The sequence below is a fragment of the Bathycoccus prasinos genome (assembly GCF_002220235.1).
Source record: "Bathycoccus prasinos genomic : Chromosome_1".
NCBI lineage: Eukaryota > Viridiplantae > Chlorophyta > Mamiellophyceae > Mamiellales > Bathycoccaceae > Bathycoccus > Bathycoccus prasinos.
The window spans coordinates 345,885-369,347 of record NC_024008.1 but is presented as its reverse complement, the minus strand read 5'-3'; the positions used below and the strand labels follow the sequence as shown (position 1 = coordinate 369,347).

Here is a 23,463-nt window from a genome sequence, read left to right as displayed (position 1 = left end):
AGGTGGGTCGATGCAGCGCTTCGCGCCCTCGTCTTCTTCTTCTTCTTCTTCGAGAAGAGGTCTCAAAAGATATCTAAAAATGCGTATCTCGAGTTGCGGGGAATCGTCTTCTTCTTCCTCCTCGGAAAGGACGATTCAAACGACGATTCCGACGACGACGAAGAAGACAAGGAGAGCGCGGAAGAAGGAGAACGACGGGGGAAGCAGAAGAAGCAGAAGAAACAGAAGGACGCCCCGCGAAGACGACGAGGACGAGGTGATGATGATGATGCGAAATGAGAGTAAAACCGAGGAACACCACAACCAACACCAACACAGACGAGAAGGCGGACGAGCGGCGGGAGAGATGAGTGCTGCGTTTTTGGGCGAGAAAGAAAAGAACTTGACGACGATGGGTTTGGACGATGATGGTTATCGATACAATCGACACCGGGACCGGTCGGAGAGGTTTGATTTGTCTTCCAAATTGACGGAGTTTTACCCTTCGTATCAATCGTTTCAACCTTTTGGGGAGGATCCGGAGAAGAACGCGCAAGAGAGCGAGAAGTGGTTGAAGATTGTGGAGAGAATAAACTCGCCGAAGAGCAAAGCGACGTTTACGTTATCGCTGTTAACGTTTGCGTACGTTCACTGCGCGGCGAGCGGGTTTTTAGTGTCCGCGTTGTTGCCGGCGATTGGCGGTGATTTAGAGTTGTCCGACGGGCAAGGCGCGTTATTGACGACTTTGTTCACGGTCGTGTATAGTTTATGTTTGCCGTTGATTGGTTTAGCGGCGGATAAGACGAACAGAAAGAATTTATTAGCCGCTGGAGCGGCAATTTGGACCGCTGGAACGGTTATGACTGCAAACGCAAACACGTTTACCGAGTTGGTGGTGGCGAGAATAGTCTTCGCCATCGGCAACGGGCCGCAGAATCCAATCGCGTTTTCGTTGTTGCCGGAACTGTTTCCGAGGAATAAAAACGCGGCGATGAGTTTGTACAACATGGGCGTTCATTTCGGTCGCGCGATATCGTTCGCGAGTGGGGCGATGGTCGCCGCGCCGCAAATGGCGACGGATTCGGTGTTCAATCCTGACTTGCCGATTACGATGCCGATAGAGTTTTTGAGCGATATCAAAAATCTTGGCTCGCATACGATTTTATACGTCACAGGTGACTCGGTCGTGTTATCCCCAAACGCAGGAACGGCGATGGAATCTGTCGGAGACGCGTTGATGGCGAATACTGGTTTGGGGTGGCGAGAATTGTTTGAAGCCGTAGCCATCCCGGGTTTCATCATAGCGCCGGCACTCTTTTTCATCGTGACTGATCCCGGAAGGAGTAAAGATGGATCGTCTCGCGCGGTGCGAAGGAAACAAAGACGTTCGCAGAAGCGAATGTCGGACGCGAAACGATTAATTCGTAAAGCGAGATTTTCGGGAGTGTTAAAAGACGAAATGACTGGGAAATCGAAAGAAAAACTCGTATCGGATTTGAACATCGTGTCTCTCGTCGCCTCGTACGACGAAGACGAAACGACGGACTTGATGATGCGAAAAGTGAAGAAGAAGGAAGAGGAAGCCGTTGCAAACGTAACTGCGTTAGTCATGCGCAAAGCCATCAAAGCGGATGAAATAGAGGACTTGTCCGATATCATCGAAAGTCGCGCAGACTACCAAATGAAGAAAGAAGGGGAGCAGGAGAAGAAAGAAGAATCCTTCTTCGATTCCGCGGTGAATAGATTTAAAAATCCGAACTTTCGCGCGCTGACGTTGGCGGCAACGTTAACCGATGTTGCGAGTTGGTCGATGATTGCATTCCAAGCGACTTTTTACCAACGAACGTACGGATTGGAAGCTTCGGAGTATAATCATCTCTTGGCGTTTGTCATTCCAGTCTCCGGCGCCATCGGAGGTTTGACGTCTGGGTATTTCTCCGATCGATTAAACGCGTTTCAGCGTAAACTTATGGTTGCTGGTGGCACCATATTGTGCGCGCCTTTAATCGCGGAATCGTTGGAGTCAAGCTCGTACCAACTTTCGATGACATACTTATTCTTTGGGTTTATGTTTTCTGAATTTTTTCGATCGCCGACGGCGGTGATGACGAGAGAACTCGACCCGGAAAACCCATCGGCGACGGTTGCTGCGCACCTGGCGGTGAGAAACTTAACCGCAGGCCTTGGACCGTTAGCCGTTGCGGCGTTGATTAGCAAAGGCGGTTTGGAAATTAAAGACGCGATGTTATTCGCGCCTGTGATGTACATCTTAGCCGGAGTCGCGTTCTGGTACGCCGATAGTTTAATCGAGAAAACGAAAGCAGAGAAACAAAAGCGTAAAAGCCTTCAAGCGGTCAGCAGATAAGTAGCTTATGTATAACTAGTAGTATTTATAGCCTTCTCTCTCATATCATTGAGTGAGTATTGTAATAAAACACATAGCCAAGCAGCAGCAGCAGCAGCAGGAGCAGCAGCAAGCTCTTTACGGGTACTAGAAATGTCAATACGCTAAAAATACAAATCACAAGAAAGTAACACATGACGCGTTCCGACCGATTAAGCGTTCAATGTCGGTGAACGCACCTCCTCCTTTTTCAAAACACCCAACGGCGATTTCGTGTTTTTAGTCGCCTTTGGCTCCGTCGCCTTCTTCTTCTCTTTCTTATTTGACGACAGAGGCAACGGTAACGGAGAATTTGGCGACGAAATACTCTTCGCTTTCTTCTTCTTGTTTGGCGAAGGCGTATTCGCCGCCGAAATCGCTTGCACAGACTCTCGCAAGTGCACGGCTAATTCATCGCTCTCGACACCTCCTTTCGATAGGTCGGTCTTGATTGGCGATAGTACGGGCGACGTTGGGACCGTCCGCACGTGATTCACAATCGCGGAGTGAATATGTGCCGCTGTTGTGGTCGTCGTCGTCGTCTCTGCCAAAATGTAATCGAACGAGGATAAATTCTGGCTACATCGAAACACGACTGCCGTTACGTTGTCTCTCGATCGTCGCTTGATGGAAACCGAAGTCAACGTTTCCGACGACGTGCGCTCGTTTCGAAGAGTCAAGTCTTTGTGCGGTGATCCCAGTCTACTATTTCGTCCATTCTTTGTCGCTACCTCGTTGTTGTTTAAACTCATTCTTCGTTTCCGTCGTTCTATCCGCGCGCGCTTGTCGTCCTCGATGGTTTTCGCGACCAACGAGCTCACGTCTTCCGTATTCATCACGTCCGTCACACCGTCCGTACACAAAACAACCGTCCCACAATGTTCAATCGGGAACTCGAAAATTTCCGGCACCGCTTCGACAAACTGTTTAATCCCGGCGTTGCCGAACGCTCGCGTCACGGCAAGAATGCCTTCCACGCGCGCCGAACCGTCTCTGGATTTCAAAATTTTCCCTCCAATATTATTAATCCTCGTTCGCTCATCTTCTCTCGCCGGGCGCTGGTCGGGCGTTTCGAAAAATACTTTGCTATTATTCTTTGCGTGATCGCTATTTGTCGTTTTCAATTGTTGTCGTTTTCGCGCCGGCGTTGTCGATCTTTGTTTCACTGGTGTCGACCGGTTGCTGTGCGACAACGACTGTCGCCGCGACGATGCTCTCGTAGGCGTGTTGTTATTATCCTTATTCTTTCCCCTCGCTCGCACGTTTGCGTCGTTTTCGTCGTTCTCTCTTTCCTCTTCTTCTTCTTCTTCTTCTTCTTCTAATCGAACTACGGTCGCTTTCGAATCTCCGACGTTCGCGAAATACACCTTCCCCCACGAACACACCACGGCGACAATCGCCGTCGACCCCGCCCCGGGGCTCCCCAACAACTTCCCCGACACCTGACTCCTCCGACACTTCCCCGGATTTTCCTTCACCGCCACCTCGTCCACCTCTCGAAACGCCTCCGCGATGGTCTCCTTCGGTTTCCTCTTCAATCGACCGACGTCTCTGGTAATCTTCTCCCCGAGCGTCTTCGCCAACAGTTCGCTCACTTGGCATCCGCCGTGGCCGTCGTACACGCCAAACACCGCCACGCGGTTACACTTCGATCGAACGACGTTCCATCGGTCTTCCATGTATTGCCGCTCGCCTTTCACCGAGGAGCAATCAAACACGCACGCGAATTGTTTACCATTCATCTGTTTTCTCTTTCCCAAAATCATCGCTTTTGACGATGATAACGATGCCCTTCGTTTCGTCGTTACATCTGCTTTGTCTTCTTTGTTGTTGTTGTCTTCTTCTTCTTCTTTGTCTTCTTCTTCTTCTTCTTCTTCGCGCTCACAAGAGCCGTTTAAAACAAAAGGGACTTTCGGCTCGCAGTTCACGCTGGACCCGAAATCTGCGCTTTCTCTCGCGAAACTTCCTCTTCTGTGTTGTTGCTGTTGTTGTTGTTTTTGTCCTCCTCCTACTCCGAACAGAACGCGGCCATTCAAAATCATCGCCTCTCACTTCTTCTTCGTCTTCTTCAGATTCTCTTCCTCGAGAAATCGCGTGTACCGTTCGTACTGCGCGTCTCTAAACTTTGTCTCGTAATAGTTTTGGACGTAAAAACCAACTCCGGCACCGACGAGCGTGCAAGAAACGAGCGCTTTTAACGACGTAGGGGGCGAGGACATTCAAATGATGATGATGATGATGATGTGTGTGTGTGTGTTGTGTGTTTGCGCGTGCGGAGAAGTCGTCTCGTGTGGAGAAATGGCGATCGTTTTGCTTCGTTTTGAATTCGAAAACTTGGGAAGGAAAAAGTGCTCAGATTTGAATACGTGAAGGCTTTCGCGGGCGGTGGTTTTATGTACACGTTTAATCTCTTAATCTCTCTCTTAATCTCTCTCTTCTTTATTATTTCTTCATCATTTTGTCGTCTCTTTGCTTCACGAGCTGCTGGACTTCCTGGATCAACTTTTCGTGTTCGAGACACGGCGTTCCGTTCTCTCTACCGCGAACGCATACGTATCCGTTCAAGGAGTCGATTTCTAAAAGCGCGCCGGCGTCGAAATCTAACTTTGTGCTCGGGAAGTGCGCGCCGTACGTACGCAAACCGGAAAAAACGACGTCGTAGAAATTTTTAGGCATTTTCTTGAATCCTTCTTTGTGCGATGGTTGTAACGCGGCGTACATTTCGTGGTACAAAACATCCATGCGCGTTCGCAAGTCTTTCGTATCCAACAACCCGTCGCAGTTGCAGTCGCCGACGATGGATAACAAGTTCGCCACGCAATTGATGAAGTATTTCCTCAACAGAGTGTACTCAAAATCCTCATCCGGTTGCGAGTTCGCGCCAATCGACGTCAACAGCGCGTGCACTCTCTTCGCCTCGTCCGTGTTCGGCATCGCCCACGGTTTCTCTTCGTTTTTCACTTTGATGGTAAACCTCTCGCCTTTCCCGTCTGACGCGTCGACAAAGTCGTAACTTTGCGGAATCACGCACGGTACGTACCCGTCTCCTAACCCCTTAAATATCGGCTCAACGATCCCGTTGTGCAACATGACGGCTATTTTTGGCGTCGGAATATTCGCTCGCGTCATTTCCTCCACCACTTTGTCAAACGCGTACGTTTTCACCGTCACGAAAACGTAATCAAATCGAAACTCTTCTTTTCCCTTCTTCTTCTCTCGCATCACCTTCTGGAACCTCTCGTCCTCGTACGACTCGATGTGCGAAATCTCGTGCTCTTCCACCAACTTCGCCACTATATCTCTCGTTTTATCACCGCCAACTCGTTTCCGTCGTCCCGAGCCTTTCAGAAACACCTTCGCATTCTCCTCTCGCATTTCCCCGCCAGCGTCTTTCTGATTTTTGGCGAATTTCACCGCCAACCACGTCCCCAATCGCCCCGCGCCGACGATTAAAATCGAAACACCACTTTTACCACCACCACCAGTATCACCACCTCTCACAGATGCCATCGTCGTCGCGTTCAACGCGGCTTCAGAGGAGAAGCACACCGGGCAGAATCCAAACATAATTATATGTCTTGCAGAGAGATGTTTTCTCCCCAGACAGACCGACGAGGGAGAAAAAAGAAAGAAAATTCACCTACTTTTTTCAAACCCTAAATATAAAAAGTCTCTCTCTCTCCGGATAAAAAAACTCGAACGAAAGAACTCGTCGAGTGTATCTTTCGTCATTGTTATTGTTACTAATGTCCTCGTTCTTTTACACAGAAGTCCCCGAGGAGATTCAGGAGCGGCGAGATTTATGCGCGTTGATTCGCCTGTGTGAAGAAGGTGGTGGTGATGAAGCGTTGGATGCGTCAAATTCGTCGGAAAAGATGATTTCCTCTTTGCTCGAGAAGAAACCGTCGCTGGTTTCGATGGAGATGCACGGCGTGACGCCGTTACTCGCCGCAACTTTTGCGAATAATTTAAAACTGATCGATGTTTTGTGTCAATTTGCCGAACATCACGGCGAAGGTGGCGAAGGTTTCGTGGAGTACGAATCCATCGCGAACGACCAGACGGCACTGATCGCTGCGAGCGCGATGGGGTACGAAAAAGCGGTGAAAAAATTGTGCGAAGAATACAAAGCGGACGCGAATAGAATCACGAAAATCGGAGGGAGAACGGCGATGATGGCAGCGTGCGAAAACGATAAACCAGAGATTGTGGTTTTATTGAAGGAGAAGTTCGGGGCGGATGTGAATTTGGAGGTGCGGAAGAGTTCGCGCGTTCGAGACGACGACGACGACGAAGAAGAAGAAGAAGAACTTTTTTACTCGAACGCGACGTTACACGCGTGCGCGAATAACTCCGTGGCATCTATACACGCTTTGCATCATTGCGGTGCCAATTTGGATTTTGAAAACGAGAAAGAGCTGTTTCCTATTTTAGTAGCCAGTCAAAGCGGAGCGACGGAAGCGGTAGAGGCGTTGGTCGCGCTCGGCGCGGATGCCAACGCGTGGGGGATGACGACGGGCGTGTCGCCGCTATTGGTTGCGGTTATGGCGAAAGATGAAAAGACGGCGAAAGTTTTAGTCGAACAAGGAAAGGTGGATGTGAACGTGTGCGGTCCGTTAGGACGGACCATCTTTTGCGAATCCGCCGCGCGAGGCGACGTGGACGCGATGAAGTTATGTAGAAAACTCGGAGGACGATTGACGTTGGAAACGCACACCGGGAGGACGCCGTTACACGACGCTGCGGTTTTTAACAACGCAGAAGCATGCGCGTGGTTGTGCGAACGCGGTGCGAGAGTAGATAGGGAAAACGCGCTCGGCGAAACGGCCATGTCCGAAGCGGCGTTGCACGGCGCCGCAGACGCCATGCGGTTTTTGAAAGCCAAAGGCGGGTCGGTAGATTTTGAAACGAGCACGGGCGTGATGCCGATTTTAAACGCGAGTTTGAGCGAGCACACGACGAAGGCGTTGAAGTTCTTAGTTACGGAGTTGAAAGCAGATCCGAAGAAACGCAACAGATTTGGTGAAAGTTGTTTGACGGTCTGTTCGAGAGAAAACAACGTGAAGGGAATTAAAGCGTGCGTGGAAGTTTTCGATATGAACGTAAACGACGATAACGAAGGCACGGGCGAGTTACCGTTAGTTTCTGCAGCGAGAGGAGGTGCAATCGACGCCGTTTGGAAGTTGTGCGAGTTAGGTGCCGACGTGAATAAAATTGCCAAGAAAACAAATGATTTCGCGCTCGGCGTGGCGGCGAAAAACGCGTTTTGGCGCGTTTGCGCCGAGTTGTATAAGAAAGGCGCGGATGTGTTTTTAGAAAACGCTATTCACGAAACACCGTTACACTGCGCGGCACTGAGCGACGACGAAGATACGATTGCGTGTTTGCTCGGCCAGTGCGGTGCTGTGGTTGATCATCAAAACGAACTCGGAGAAACGGCGTTATATTTTGCCGCTCGAGGGAATAAAGTAAACGCTACGCTGGCATTGTTGTCGCACGGCGCTGCGGATGGCTTGACAACACATGAGTCTGCTTACACGCCTTTGATGATTGCTATTGAAAACAAAAATATCGAATGCGTGGAGGTTTTGCTAGAAGCTGGAGCGAGCGCTCTACAAGTAGACGCGACGAACGAAACGGCTGCGATGAAAGCCGCGAGAGCGCAGAATTGCGACGCGTTGCGAAGGATCATCGAAATTGTAGACACCGAATCCGATTTGCACAAGTATTTATCCATTGAATCTACGACTGGTGAAACAGCGTTAACTATAGCGGCCAAATTGAATTACGTGGATGTTGTAGAAGTTTTACTCGACGTCGATGCGACTTTGTTGACACAAGAAACGACCGCGACTTCGCAAACGGCGTTAGTAGCCGCCGTGGACGGAGACGCAGTTACGACGTTGGAGTTTTTCTTCTCTCGTCTGCTCACTGCGGGTGACGAGGGCGACGCCACGTTGAAGAAAATTGCAAAAGATATCGTCGACTACGAAAATAAAGTTGGACATACGGCGTTAATTAAAGCGTGTTTGCTCGGCCACCAGGATTGTGCGCGAGTTCTACTCGACGCAAACTTGTGCGATGTGAACCGAGAATCTCGAGTACCAGCTGGCGAGGCGAGCATCACGTTGACGCCACTTCTTGCCGCAATTGAAGGTAAAAACGCGCGTCCGATTGTATCCGGTTTGTTCGAGAAAGGATGCGATATCAATTATACGAACCGAGATGGGGTTACCGCTGTCATGCACGCAGCGAGTTTAGGCCGGACGCAAATCATCGTTTCCCTCGCCGGCTACGGCGGCGATGTGAATCAAGCGACGCTAAAGTCGATGAGCGAAGAAACTCGATCATCGAGTGTAGAAGAAGTAAAAGCGATCAAAATAGAAGAACCATCGACGAGTGAGCAGCGCTCAGTTTTGCCAAATGTTTCACGAAACTCAGCTTTAATCGCTGCTGTTTTGAGCAAAAGTTACGATATCGTTGAATCTCTGAACCGTTCGGTCGCAGAGCGCGACGTTGAAGTAAACAGCACAACTGCGCTCATTACCGCCGTTGAAAACGCAGTAGATGAAAAGATGGTCAAGTTACTCGTAACACTCGGTGAAGACCCGGCGTTTGAAACCAGCGATGGTCGCACGCCGTTATCCGTGGCTTTTATGAGTGGAAAGTATGACATTGCAAAGTTTTTGTTGAAGCAACAATCGAAAACGCGAGGAAAATTGAACATCGACTCGCAAAATCGTGACGGCTTGACAGTTCTGTCCATTCTCACTTTAGCTGGGAAGAACGATAGTATCAGAGCGATATGCGCGATGCCTTTCAGTGCTAATCCGAATCTTGTAGATAGAAATGGTCGAACGGCTTTGACCTTAGCGGCTCGATATGCGAACGAGGCTAGAGCTGGACCGTTTCCGTGCGTCTGGCGCAACGGCGATAAAACCCTTCGAGTTGACCCGAAAACGACGTTTGAAGCTCTCCTTTCAGCAGGCGCTAAGCTTGATCAAGAAACACCGTTACCGCACGCGTATAGCGTGATTCATGAAGCGGCAAAGTATTGCAAAGACAAAAATACGATTAGTATTCTGATCGAATTAGGCGCCGATCCGAACGCGATCGATAGCCTCGGGTTCACGCCGCTCATGAGGGCGGTAGAATTCGGGAATCTCGCCGCGTGTGAGGGGTTGTGCGAACATCCGAAGACGGAGAAAGATAAAGTTTTACCTAGAAAAGATGCGAGAAGAACGTCACAAGGAATGGAGTGCGCCGCATCGCATTCCGCTTTAACTTTAGCGGCTACGGTGGACGATCCGAACAACGTCGTCAAGAAATTGCTCGATCTCGGGTGCGATTACGAACGCGAAACACTCGATGGTGATATCGCCATTTACTTTGCCGCGAATGGTGGGAATTTAAGTGCCATTTGTGCGCTACTCGCCACTCAAACCATGGCCAAGAAAAGCTTACACGCTACGATTCTTTGTCGAATCGCGTCTGGAGATGCATCGGCGGCGGAGCCGTGTCGTACAATGCTCTCGTTCCCTAACACCATCGATAGTGAAGTTGAGTGCCCAATTCAAAAGCAAACTGCGATTGTTTCTGCGTGTTTTAACGGTCACGAAGAGATCGTGCAGGCTTTAGTAGAATCTGGAGCGAGATTAGATAGTTTTGGGTCGAACGGCATTGTGCCAATCGTCGCGGCTATTCGCCGAAAGCGACATTCGCTCGTGAACTATCTCATTTCGAAAAAATGCGAGATTAACATGATACCTACTGCGTTTGAATCGCCTTTGAGAGCTGCCGTAAAAGGGGACGATAGCGTGTCTATAAACGCTTGTTTAAACGCAGGTGCAGATATTGAAGAGATTGATGCGGCTGGTTTATCGTTGCTTCAAGAGGCGGGTCGATTAGGTAATATTTTTGCGCTAAAAACGCTCATCGCTCGCGGCGCGGCGGTGAATAAGGAAACGCCTCTTGGCTCGGCGCTCATCGTCGCCTCGCTTGCAAAACAAATTGAATCTATCGAAGTGCTGAAATCTTTTGGAGCAAGATTAGACGCGGAGACGTCTAACGATGATGTAGTCCAAATAGTCGCGGCGACGGTGAACGATTCTGAACTTCTGCGGAAGCTGAATCAGCTCGGTGCGACGATGAACTTTGAAACCAGAGATGGGCGAACGCCCTTGAACGTCGCTTCGCGAGAAGGAAACGTCGATGCCATCACAACTGCTTTAGATTCCGGAGCGACCGTAGATTATGAAAATAGATTTGGTGAAACCGCTTTAGTGTTCGGTATTCACGCTGAGCGCGAGGAAACGTGCAAAATTTTGCTCGAGCGAGGAGCCAACATCAATTTTGAGAACACAAAAGGCGAGACCTTTTTAATGATGGCGGCTAAGGAGAACGACGTGAAAAAATGCGAACGATTGGTCAGCAAGGGCGCATTGATTGATAAAGTGTCTAATAAGCACGGATTCACCGCGCTCATGCGCGCAGCTGAATTTGGATCGGTCGATGCCGCAAGATTTTTAATCGACAAAGGGGCGAAGCTCTACGCCGAAGCGACGAAAGGGAGAAACGCGCTTTCTGTGGCGCTGGAAAAGGGCGAAGTTGAAATTTTAAAACTTCTCGCGCGCGCTGGCCACGAAATCGAAGCGGAAAACTCGCAGAGACTCACGCCGCTCTGCGTGGCATCTGCCATGGGTGATTTACGCGCAATGGCGTGTCTGTTAGACCTTGGCGCAATCGTCAATAAGGAATCTTCAGCCGGCGTGACACCGCTATGCGCCGCGAGTGAAAAGGGGCGTGTGGATGCTATTCACTTACTTTGCGATCGTGGTGCTGCTCTTGACTACGAATGTGAAGTGTCGGGCGTGACTGCGCTCATCATGGCTGCGAAGAACGGTCGTCCGGCAGCTATTAGGACACTCGTCGAGCGCGGCGCGAGTGTCGACTTGGAATCGTTCAAATTAGGAATGACTGCGCTCGGCGCAGCCGCTATATCTGGCGCATTTTCTTCCGTACACGCTTTGAACCAAGTTAACGCGAGCGTGAACTATGTCGGAGAATCGAACGGGAAAACTGCGCTCATACACGCAGCGGAATATGACGACCCGGAAGCCATCTCCGTGTTATTAGAAGTGAACTGCGCGATTGATTTTGTCTCTGGATTTGGTGCCAGTAACCGTCACTGCGCGCTGACTGCTGCGGCAAAAGTTGGCGCCTTGAAATCGCTTCAATTCCTTCTCAACAACAGTGCGAATTCATCCGTGGAACCAACGATTGGTCGAACTGCGCTCATTGAGGCTGTCGACAATAATCAACTAGAAGCGGTTGCGTTCTTGGCGACAGCTCTGAAAGAGAAAGATTACGAAACCTCCGCGCGATACACCGCTTTAGTTAAAGCCGCAATGAATGAAAATATAGAGGCAATCAAAGTGTTGAGAAAGTGTGGTGAAGACATGAACTATGAAACCTCCACTGGAGATACAGCTTTGATCGTTGCCTCTCGACTTGGGAACGTGGCGATGGTTGAAGAGCTTCTGGTACCTTCTGATGACGAAAGTTTATCTAACGAGGCCACTAAAACGGACGTCTGTCGAAGAGTGAGTGCCGTCGATTACGAGTCTGTTAGGAACGGCGAGACTGCGTTGATTGCGGCTACTTTGAATAATCACATAGATTGTATCAAATTTCTTCGTCGCGAAGGTGCCGTTTTCGACCGCTTCAACCACCGCGGATGCACCGCGCTTTTCACTTGCTGCGAATCGCAAGATACCACAGTCGAGGTTCTTGAGTCTCTCTTATCGAACGGTTGCAGTGCTGACGTTCGACGCAACGGTACTGAAGCATCGCCTTTGTTCAGCGCCGCGGAAAGTGGGAGAAATGATTTTGTTTCCTTATTGATTCAACGAGGGGCGGATATCGAGCACGTCGACTCAAAGACTGGTTTGAATGCGCTCGCTGTTGCGATTCAAAACGACCGCATTTCCGTAGTCCAAACTTTAGTAGATGCAAACGTGAACGTAGGTTTTGAGTTACGCTCAGGGGAAACTGCTTTGACACTAGCCGTTCGTTTTGGACGCGCGACCATTTTAGAAATCTTAGTAAGCGCAAAGAGAAAGTGCGACGTGAACAAAGAAACGTCCACCGGCATAGTGCCCTTGCATTTAGCCGCATCGACGGGAAGATTCGAATGCGTAGACGTTCTCGCCAAAGCATACGAAGCTGATGTAAACTTTGAGTCGAAGATCTTCAAAGAAACGGCGTTGATTTGTGCCACCAAAAGCGGCAACTCGGAGATGTGTAGGCGACTCGTCGAATCTGCAGGCGCGGAAGTAGATTTTGTGACTAAATCAGACGGTCTTTCCGCACTCATGGTAGCCTGCTCCATCAACGAACCTGATGTTATTAGAACCTTAATTGATCTCGGGGCGGATCCAGAACTTGAAGATGAGATAGTTTCGAAGCAAACGGCGCTTCAAGCTTGCGTGAAAGCGAGTGCGATTGATAGCATTGTCGCCTTGATTGAGTGTGGCGCTGATCCAAACTTCGAAGCGTCTTCCACTGGATTCACGGCACTTCTCACTGCCGCGGAGTTGAACTTGCCGCGGTGCTGTAAAACACTCGTCGCACTCGGCGCCGATCCGAACTACGAGACGAAGGCTCGTGGTTTCACTGCGCTTACGATTGCGGCAGCCTCCGCTTCGCATGACGCCATTAAACATTTGATTGCCTTGGGTGCATCGGTAAATAACGAAGACGCTAAGTACGGGCGCACGGCATTGATTTCTGCCGCTATTGGCATCGAAGACGATGAGTTATGTGCTGCGACGTGCGAGTTGCTTGTCCAAGAAAATGCACAAATCGATCTTGAGGCGAACTTCGCGATGTCGCCGGAGATGTCCAAAAGACCGCAAACTGCGCTCATGAGCGCAGCTGGAAGCGCAAAGTACAGAACGAGGGAATTAACTATGCGTAGACTCGTATTTCTTGGCGCAAAGCTCAACTTTGAAACCGTGGAAGGCGGCACTGCCGTACTCTTTGCTAGCCTCGAGAAGAATTTCGAAAACCTAGACATACTCGTCAAGGCTTTGGGTGCCGACGTCGACCTTGAGAACAAGTTCACGTTGACTCCGTTAATGTCGTGCTTAGAATACGATTTATACGAATCATGCGCGAAACTGTTAAAGCTTGGCGCAGATCCATTGAAGGAAAACCGCCTCGGACATCACGCCATGTCTGTCGCGGCGAAATGCGACTCGAGATCGTCAATCTTGTGCTTACAAAAGGATTTCAAGCTTGACGTAGATGTGCCGTCAAAGATGACAGGCGATCGACCGTTGGACGTGGCCGTGAACTTTGGCGCGAGAGATGCGACGAAGTTGTTACTTTCCTTGGGCGCCGACGTGAACGCGATAAATCCGATCACGCACGAGACGGCTTTGATGCACGCGGCAAAATCTGGTCAGCTCGGATGTTTAGGGCTCTTATTGCGTCAGCCACATTCTGCAAAAACTAAGCTCGTGAACGTAAACGGTGATACTGCGTTGACACTCGCTGCTACTCATGGTCGTTTAGATTGCGTGAACGCTCTGATTGAGAAGCTCGAAGAGGCCAACGAGGTCTTGCACGAAACGAAGAATGGGGACACGGCGTTGACGCTTGCAATTGAAAATGGTCACGAGAAGGTCGTTTCGAGTTTGTGCTTGGATGGCAAGGCGCGAATCGAGTACGAATCGAATTCGGGGAAGACTGCGTTGATCGCGGCGGTGTCTGCGGATCGCCCCGAAATGATTCGATTACTCGCATCACTTTCCTCGAAGCAAAAGAAACAAGGCAGTGCGAATGAAGCTTCTCTCGATTGCGTAGATTACGAAACGACGCGAAACGCACCGGAATTCGTCAAAGCATTGCATTATGCCTCTTTGATGCATCGTCGTAACGCGTGCATTGAAGCGCTCGTAGCTGTTGGTGCCAACGTGGACGGTGAACTATCGAGCGACTTCTCTGCTAAATATGGCAACTACACGCCGTTGATGTGCGCTGTGTTAACAGACAATGTCTTGGCAATATATCAGCTCACCAAACTGGGCGCCAGCATCAATCACGAAAATGCCGCGGGTTTATCGCCGTTGATGTTAGCGTGTGAAAATCGTAATGAAGGCGTATACTTTGCTTTGCTAAAAAAAGGAGCGAATCCTCGTTTTGAGACCCGCTTAGGTAAAAACGCACTCGTGGCGTCATTCGCGCCCGACAACAGCGAAATGTTAGAACTCATTTACCACTCGCTCGGTTCCGTGCGAGATGAAGAGTCCATCATTACCGGTGCTACACCTTTGATTCACGCGTTGAATTCTCCGTACTGCATGGAAGCGGTTCCGACACTCTTACGTCTCGGCGAAAACATTGAGCACGAGACACGAGACAGCCGCACGGCTCTCATCGCTGCTGCCTTATCCGGTGTCACTGATCGCGTCGCTTTATGCTTACGAAACGGTGCAAAAGCGAATCAAGAAACGCGTACAGGCGCAACTGCTATGTCTGCGGTGATTAAAAAGCTTGGTATGCCTATTCAAATGGCTACAGAGGAGTCCTACCAAGACGATATCAACGGCGAGAATGTCTTGAAATTTCTACTTACCAACGCCATCGATAAAGCGAACGTGAATCACGAGAACAAGAACGGTGTAACTCTGTCTATGTTTGCCGCGCGCGCATTTTCGAATAATCCTCGAGTTCTCGCGTTACTCCTCGATCACGGAGCGGACAAAAACGTCGAAAGTTCGAAAGGGTCGACGCTTTTGCTGGATGCGCTTCAGTTTGGCTGCGACGATGCGGTGGATTTGTTGATTGTCGAAGGTGTTGATGTAAATTACGAAACTCGCAAAAATACCGCGGAAGTGTTGACGCCATTAATTTTAGCCGCCAAGCGTGGTTCCGTGTTTCAAATCGAGCAACTCTTAGCGGCTGGAGCTGACATTAATTACGAGACAAAGGCTGGAGAAACTGCGCTCATGGCGGCGGTTTCAGCATCACGAGCCGACCACGTGTCCGCGTTGATGTCCATCGGTAATGCAGATGCGAATTACGAAGTTAAACATGGAAAGACGAAAGGTGATACCGCTATTGTTCTAGCTGGTCGTTTAGGTCACAAGGATGTCATTCAGCGTTTGATTTCTTCTCACAACGTCGATCCGTCGCGAGGCTTGAGCGATAAGACGACGCCGCTTATCCGCGCGGTGGTTGATGAGGATGCCGACGCGGTGAAGCACATGCTTCTTGCCGGTGTCCCTATCAACGTCGAAAGCGCCGAAGGTTACACACCTCTCGTTGAAGCTGCGAAGAAGCCGTCTCGGATGCGCTGCTTGGAGGCTTTGTGTGACTTCGACGCGTCCATCGTCGATTTTGAAACGAGTCGAGGCTTTTCAGCTCTACACGAGGCGTGTAAAGTCGGTAACGAAGAAGCTGTACTCGCCATGTGCTTGAAATACGGTGCCAATTCGAACAGAGAGAGTGCTCGAGACGCGACAACACCGTTGATGACGGCTGCAGAATACGGCCAAGTTACCGTTGTGGAAACGTTAATCAAGAAGTGCTCTGCAGATGTCAATCGAGAAACAGTCGCATCGAAACACACGGTATTTACGCATTGCGCCTTCAGAGGTAAAACATCTGCATTTTCTGCGTTGGTTTCCAACGGTGCGCTCGTCGACAGAGAAACACAAGATGGACGCACTGCTATTTTGTACGCCATAGCGAGAGATGACGCGAAGACGGTCGAAGCGCTTGTGAAAGTTGCCGGCGCAGACGTCGAGTTTGATTCCTCCTTGGGCGTTACGCCACTCGCCGGCGCGGCGACGGCGAATAAACCGAAATGCGTCGAAATGTTGTTGAGTCTTGGCGCTAAGCCGTTGAAATCGTCCAGGTCGAACAAGGTTCCCGTTTTACAAGCCTGTTTGATGGGTTCGATTGAAGCTATGAAAGCTTTACCGTCCGGCGCGGGGTTTTGGGACTCAGATCCTCTCGGTAACGGCGAGACGCCGTTATTCTGTGCCGCGCAAAAAGGAAAAGATGTCGCAAAAGTTGCCATCGCGTGTGGAGCGACCATTTCGTACGAGCCAAAGAGTACGAAACGGACGGCACTCGCTATGGCTGGGACTATTACGAAACGATCGCGAGCTTTTGACGCCTTAGTCGCTTTGGGTGGCGTCGCGACGAGCGTTTGCGGAAGTGGCGAAACGGCTTTGGATGTTGCGTTTGCGAACAACTGCGATTGGTGCGCGCCAAATATTCTAGTCTACACGGCGAGTGCAAGCGACCCGAGCGGTGACGTCAATTACGTTTCAACGATGTCAAATGAGACGGGGTTGATGTACTGCTGCCGTCGCGGCCTAGTAGATGGTGCGAAAGCTTTAATCAAACTTCCCGGTATTGATGTGGACTACTCCGCGGCGAAAACTTCACACAGAACGGCGTTAATAGCGGCGTGCGATAGAGTTGAGAAGTCGTCTCTCGCGAACGTCGTCGGTGGTGACATCGAAAATGCCTTGCAAATAATCGATGTTCTCGTCAACGACGCGCGAGCGGACGTCGACTTTGAAACCGAAACCGGTGAAACAGCGCTCATCGTTGCCGCGATGAATAACAACGACAACATCATCCGCAAACTCGTCGACGTTGGCGCAAACGTGAATCGAGAAAACAAGTTTGGTATTTCTGCGTTTTCGGCGTCAATTGAAGCTTCTGCAGATGCCGCCGGCGCTTTACTCGTTGAACTCGGCGCCGACGCGCATGCCGGTGATAAGATCAGTCACGATACGCCGTTAATACGAGCCGTTCGTATTGGCGACGTCGACGCGGCGAACTACATCTTGGTGAAAACCAAGGCTGATCCGAACGTAGAAACGGAAGTCAGCGGCGAAATCGCATTACTCGTTGCGTGTAGAAATGTCGACGTATCCATGGTGAAACTGTTACTCAACTCAGGTGCCGATGCGAGCCAAAAAAGCTCCGTGACTCGTCTTTCACCTCTGGAAGCGCTGTGTACTTCGAGCTCTTCGACGGAGAAAGCTGACGACATGAAGAATATCGTAAACATGCTTCTCGCGACTGAAATTGTTGATCCAAGTGCCATCGATAAAGTGACGCTCGAAACACCGTTGATGGTTGCGGCCAAACATGGCGACGCACTTGGCGTCGAATGTCTCATCAAACACGCGAAAGTCGACGTGAACGACGAGCGCACCGGTCGCACGGCATTGATCAGAGCGTGCGGGTGTGGTGACGTCGCCGCGCCGGCTGTTGAAAAGCTTTTACAGTTGGGCGCGGACGCGACATTAGACGTGACGCTCGAAGAAGGGAAGACTACTCAAGTCGAGAAAATCGGTGACACCGCGGTGCACTCCGCGGTTCGATCGAAATCTAACGCGAAGATTTTCATCGCGCTCGCTTCTCTCGGCCAAAACGTCCTCAACGTTGAATCTTCCGATCAAGACGGCTTGACGCCTTTACAACTCGCCGCGTCTTTGAATAGAAACGATGCCATGTCGCATCTCATCGCGGCCCATACAAAAGTCGACGCCGAATCTCGAATCAACGAGCACACGGCGCTGACGTATTGCGCGGACACGGACAACGCGACTGCCATGATACATTTGGTTAAAAAATGCGGCGCCTCGGTCGATAACGAAACTTCCGCGCACGAGACGGCGTTGACGGTTGCGTTGAAATCTGAAAAATGGCGAAAAGTAACGGACGCGTTGATGAATAACCTCAACGCGAGCGCGACTTTGGAAACATCCGTTGGGGATTCCGCGGTTTCCGTCGCGTTCGACTCCGACGACGAAGATAAAATTTTAAAAGTCCTGCGCGACGGGAAAGTTGACGTGAACAAGTATCCGTTCACGACTGCGGGAGAGACCATGTTCGGCATGTGCGCCAGACGAAACTGCGCTCAAGCCATCTCGACGATTTCTAAATTCAAAGACACAGAATTTACGAACATTGACCTAAACTTAACTGATGCTACGTCTGGGAACACGGCGCTTTGCCTCGCCGCGGCTTTAGGCCACAGCGAGGTTGCGCGAGCCTTGATTCTCGACGCAGGCGCGGACGCTTCGTACGCTCCGAGTGAAAACGGCAAAGTCGATCCGCTCTGCGACGCGTGCGCGGCGTGCCCAATTGACAAGTTACTCGCGACGATTAAAGTTTTGATTGAGATTGGTAAAGTAAACGGATCGTTGTCCAAAACTGAAGCCGGATGGACTCCGTTGATGCTCTTGGCGGATCGTCCAAATGATTTTGAAGGCGTGGACGAGAACGTCGCGAGCGCCATCATTGATTACTTGGTTGACCAAGGCCAGTGCGATCCGACGAAAGTGTTTGACGATAATGGCGCACCCAGCGGGTACCACGCGTTTTCTTGGAGTCAACTTCGAAAGAATCTCGTCGTTAGAGATGCGTTATCCAAATACTATCGCGAAGGCGGCGGTACCGAAAGGAAAGAGAAGACCTCCGTCGGGGCGAAAAATAACGTCTCGGATATCACCGCTTTGCGTAATTTTTTCAACGCCATCGCGAAGGACGATTCCGAAACCGTCGATGGTTTATTGGCGGTAGGGACCGTTCGCGACGCGAGCGTTTCTTTAGTTCTCGACGACGACGACGGATCGAGTGAACGAGTGAAGGCTATTTTACACGCCGTTCGATCTGGAGCGAATAAGTCCATCAAAGTTTTGGCCAAGCACAAGTGCAATCTCGACGGAGACGGCGCGACGATTCCGATCGTCGAAGCGACGTTTCTAGGTAAACTCGACGTCGTCAAAACGTTGGCATCAGTTGGTGCGAACGTGGATTTGTGCTCAAAAACGCACGAAGGCGCGAACGCGTGCTCCATGGCTGCCTTAATCGATCGAGACGACATTTTGCGTCTCTTGTGCCAAGACTTCAAAGCAACTTTGAACGCTGCGAACTGCGAGAGTAGTTTCGACACGTGCACGTTTCAAACTTCTGCAGACCGATTACAATTATCACCGTTGATGTATGTCGCCACGCGCGATAAAGGTGCGGCCAGTCGTAGACACGCGTTGGAATGTCTCGTGAACAGAGGCGCCGCTGCCGATTTTGAAGCGCCGGAATCCGGCGAAACCGCGTGCACGCTCTTGGCGAGATTGAACAGATCGGAGGTCATATGCGAACTCGCCGTGGTTTCTAAAATCAACGCCAACCGTGAATCGACGTTGTTAGCCTTTACCCCGTTGATTGCAGCGGCGGAAAACAACTGCGAAGACGCCGTACGAATTATTTTGGAACACTTGAACGCGTCTCTCCATCTCGAAAACTCGCGAGGCGACACGGCGATTCTCGCCGCCTGCCGAAACGGATCCGTCGGAGCATTGAAAGTGTTGTTGGAACATGCCGCGCAAAAGTCAAGCGACGATATCTTTTCCGTCGACGATCGAGGCAAAATCTTACTCAACAACTCCTACGGCGTGCACCCGATCATCGCCGCCTCTATGGGCGCGAGCAAAACTTCCAAAAACGCCTTTGAAGGCGTCTTGGACGTCTTGAAACGTAACGAGAAAATATTCGCGTTCGACCCAAACTGCGAAGCGTTCAACGGGCAAACCGCGTTGACCACTCTATTCGTGGACAACCAACCTCAACCAGGCGACGATCACGCAATCAACGAACTGCGAAAGAAAGCTAAAGTGCTTCTCCGCTTCTCGGCCGACGCGTCTCACGAAAACGCATTCGGTAAAACCTCCCTCGACGTCGTCGTCGAAAACGACGACTTTGTCGGTGCCGACATCCTTCTCACCGACTTGCACGTGCAACCGAATCGAGAGAGCACGAAAACTGGATACACCGCCTTGATGCTCTGTTCAGAGTTTGCTTCTTTAAAATGTTGCGAAACGTTGTGCCGAAAAGGCGCAGACGTCGCCCAACTTTCCGTCATGCTCGAATGCGACGCCATGGATATCGCGCACCACAGAAAACACGCGGAGGTTAAGCAGTGTTTACTCGGATTTGGCGCCGTTCCAATCGCAGATGATGATTAATAGTGCAATACTACTACTACTAATACACTACTCTCTTTTGAACGCGCAAAGCCGCTCGAGAACACACGACATCAAAAAACAAACAACGCGCGAAAAAGAAAAGAGAGAAACATTCTTCCCACGAAAGAAAACACCAACTAACAAAATCAACAAAATCTCTCTCTCTCTCTCTCTCTCTCCATTTCGTTGGTCTCCTTCTCTCTTTCTGTGTCAAAAGCTTTTTTTTATCCAAAAATTTGGACGAGAATGTGTTGAAACGTGGCAGCCAAAAAACAAAAAATTTGCTTCCTTTCCTCATTGATTGCTTTCTCGTCTTGTGCGAGCCCCGAGACAGAGAGAACTCCTGCCTGGAAAGCTTACTCTCGCGAGAAAGAACACTTTCTCCTTCATTAAAATCATGTTTACCCCCGCGCGAATGATGATGAGCTCCGCCGCGCCGACGACGACGACGCACAACCAGAACAAGACACACAATTTTCACCCGAAAAGGCTTACTGCGTTTAAGGGGATCCGGAGGCAACGCCGATGTCGTGTGCCTCTCGTTGCGATGTCCATCCCGCAGCAAGGAGGAAACGCGCAACCACGTGAGTCTTATATATTGTTTTCTCTCTTTCTCTCTTTCTCGTTTATTAGAGTATTCTTAGTGTTGACGCGATAGTATCGAGAAGACGTTTTGTCGACGCCGCCGTGAGTACATTCTCTCTCTCATCTCTATCCACTTCTGGTGGGAGGTTTGGATAAAACTGACACACAAACTCTCACACAAAAATTTTTACGACGCGACGACGTCGCAGTGAAAAGACAACCGATCGAAGCGCGCGAGGCGATCCGCATGGGCATTCCATCCAAAGGCCGCATGGCGGAAGACACGCAAGGGTTATTGAAATCGTGTCAACTTTCCGTGCGGAAACTAAACCCGAGGCAATACGCGGCGGAGATTCCAAACGTCCCCGGCATGGAGGTGTGGTTCCAAAGAGCGACGGACGTCGTGAGAAAGTTGTTGACTGGAGACGTGGATATTGGGATTGTTGGGTACGACATGTTGAGGGAAATTGGTAACGAGGACGAGGATTTGGTGATTGTGCACGACGCGCTCGGGTTTGGCGGGTGTCATTTAGCCGTGGCGGTGCCGCAGGCGTGGGAGAACGTGAACTCGTTGAGCCAATTGAAATCAGACCCGAGATTTTCCAAGGAGAGACCGTTGCGAGTGGTCACGGCGTACGTGAACGTCGCGACGCAGTTTTTTAAGGATCAAGGCATGGAGAACGTGGTTATTTCCACCGCGGATGGGGCGTTGGAAGCTGCACCGGCGATGGGTGCGGCGGATTGCATCTTAGATTTGGTCTCGAGCGGGACCACGTTGAGAGAAAATAACTTGAAAGAAATTGAAGGCGGGAGAGTGTTGGATTCGCAAGGGTGCTTAGTAGCCTCGAGAGAGGCGTTGTTGAAACGACCGGGAGTGTTAGAGATTGTTCACGAAATGTTGGAAAGATTGGAGGCGCATTTGAGAGCGGACGGGGTGTTTATGGTCACGGCGAATGTCCGAGGCTCGAGCGCCGAGAGCGTGGCGGAGAAGATTTGCGGCGGGGGGAGTTTGTTGAGAGGATTACAAGGGCCAACGGTGTCGCCGATTTACACGCCACAAAGTGACGGAGCTGTCAAAGAAGGTCATTTTTACGCGGTCTCTATCGGCGTCCCGAAAACGAGGATATACGAAACGGTGAAGAGTTTACGCAGAATGGGCGGCAGCGGGGTCTTGGTCTTTCCTATGACGTACGTGTTTGACGAAGAACCACCGAGATGGACGAGCTTGTTAACGCAGCTTGGCTTAAAATCGGAAGATTTCAACCACTTGGCTCGCGGGGAGGCGCCAGTGGCGAGATAATACTATGAAAAGCGCACGATTGATTAAGTTATATCCTAAGCTAGACACGATTTTTTAAACAAAAAACACAACGTTACCGAGATGATTCCTCCCGCAAGATGGCTTATGTCCATATCTGCATGATTAATACAAAATGCTATCTACTTTTCAGAATATTTTTCTCACGCGAACGTGCCGCGCGTTCTGTTTGATGATTTTCTCTTTGTTCTTGTTGTTCTTGTTGTAATAGTTGTAAATCTCAGTAAAGTTTTCGTTTACGCCGCGTATTTCTTCGCCGGCGTTCTAGTTCTCGTGCTCGTTCTCGTCGGGCTCACCAAACTCGCCGCCGCCGTCGATTTCTTCGCCGCCGAAGAGCTCTTCGGCGTCGCTTTTCTCGCGGACGACGAAGTTCTCTTCGACGCAGAAGCCGGGGCCGCCGCTTTCGCTTTCGGCGTCGGCTTCTTCGCAGAGCGAGTCGAAGCCGCTCTCTTCGATCCGCCCTTCTTCGCCTTCGTCGACGATACCAACAACGGTTTGATCAACTGAACGAGTTGTCCCGCGCAGCCTAAAACTAAAGCGATGACGACTACCGTGGCGGCAATTCCCAGTGGATTGCTGAAATCGCCGATCAACGTCAGTGGGTTCTTCGAGATTGAGGACGCTTTAATGGCCATTTTTTAATTGAATGTTTTTATCTTTACTCTGCGTTCGCCAAAGTGCGTTTCGTGTTGTTTTTGGAGAGAGAGAGGACGAGTGAGGGTCAGAATTTGGATTAATTTTGAATGCACGTGCAAGTTCTCACAGTGCTCTCCATCAAAATCGGTACGTGCTCAGAGACACCTTTTACGCGCATTCAAAAACACCTCTTTCGCGCGGTTGTTGTTGATCGGATGTTTATTTTAACGCTTTTCGTTTGCGAAAGAGAGAGAGAGAAGGAATAGGGAACACCCCTAATTTAAAATTTCGATCGTTTGCGCCTTTTCAAATTCCAATTGAAACATCATCGTAATCCTCGTCCGAGAAAGGAGAGACAGAGAGAGAAAATACACGCCGTGCAAAGGTGGATCGTCAGAGCGTACCTGTTGTCAAAATGAGACGAAGTTTTGTTTTTAAACGTTTGCGTTTGTGTTGTTAATGTTGTGTATCGTATACGAATTATGAAGAATTTTTTGTCTTGC

The 23,463-nt window shown here is 50.3% G+C and overlaps 6 protein-coding genes across 6 annotated transcripts; 3 read left to right on the top strand and 3 right to left on the bottom strand.

Annotated features, from left to right (window-relative positions):
- Positions 1-79: 79 nt before the first annotated feature.
- Positions 80-2,344, top strand: Bathy01g01940 (major facilitator transporter; the record flags this gene model as incomplete). The annotated part of the gene is made up of 1 exon (XM_007515394.1): positions 80-2,344. One exon carries the CDS (start codon positions 80-82, stop codon positions 2,342-2,344), a length of 2,265 nt encoding a protein of 754 aa, XP_007515456.1.
- A 191-nt stretch (positions 2,345-2,535) lies between these two features.
- Positions 2,536-4,404, bottom strand: Bathy01g01930 (predicted protein; the record flags this gene model as incomplete). The annotated part of the gene is made up of 1 exon (XM_007515393.1): positions 2,536-4,404. The coding sequence occupies one exon, from the start codon at positions 4,402-4,404 to the stop codon at positions 2,536-2,538; it is 1,869 nt and encodes a 622-aa protein (XP_007515455.1).
- A 400-nt stretch (positions 4,405-4,804) lies between these two features.
- Positions 4,805-5,929, bottom strand: Bathy01g01920 (predicted protein; the record flags this gene model as incomplete). Its single annotated transcript, XM_007515756.1, has 1 exon — positions 4,805-5,929. One exon carries the CDS (start codon positions 5,927-5,929, stop codon positions 4,805-4,807), a length of 1,125 nt encoding a protein of 374 aa, XP_007515818.1.
- Positions 5,930-6,108: 179 nt separating this feature from the next.
- Positions 6,109-20,421, top strand: Bathy01g01910 (ankyrin repeat protein; the record flags this gene model as incomplete). Its single annotated transcript, XM_007515205.1, has 1 exon — positions 6,109-20,421. One exon carries the CDS (start codon positions 6,109-6,111, stop codon positions 20,419-20,421), a length of 14,313 nt encoding a protein of 4,770 aa, XP_007515267.1.
- A 421-nt stretch (positions 20,422-20,842) lies between these two features.
- On the top strand, positions 20,843-22,306 carry Bathy01g01900 (ATP phosphoribosyltransferase; the record flags this gene model as incomplete). Its single annotated transcript, XM_007515735.1, has 2 exons — positions 20,843-21,005; positions 21,216-22,306. 2 exons carry the CDS (start codon positions 20,843-20,845, stop codon positions 22,304-22,306), a joined length of 1,254 nt encoding a protein of 417 aa, XP_007515797.1.
- Positions 22,307-22,560: 254 nt separating this feature from the next.
- Positions 22,561-22,959, bottom strand: Bathy01g01890 (unknown protein; the record flags this gene model as incomplete). The annotated part of the gene is made up of 1 exon (XM_007515244.1): positions 22,561-22,959. One exon carries the CDS (start codon positions 22,957-22,959, stop codon positions 22,561-22,563), a length of 399 nt encoding a protein of 132 aa, XP_007515306.1.
- Between the last annotated feature and the right edge of the window lie 504 nt (positions 22,960-23,463).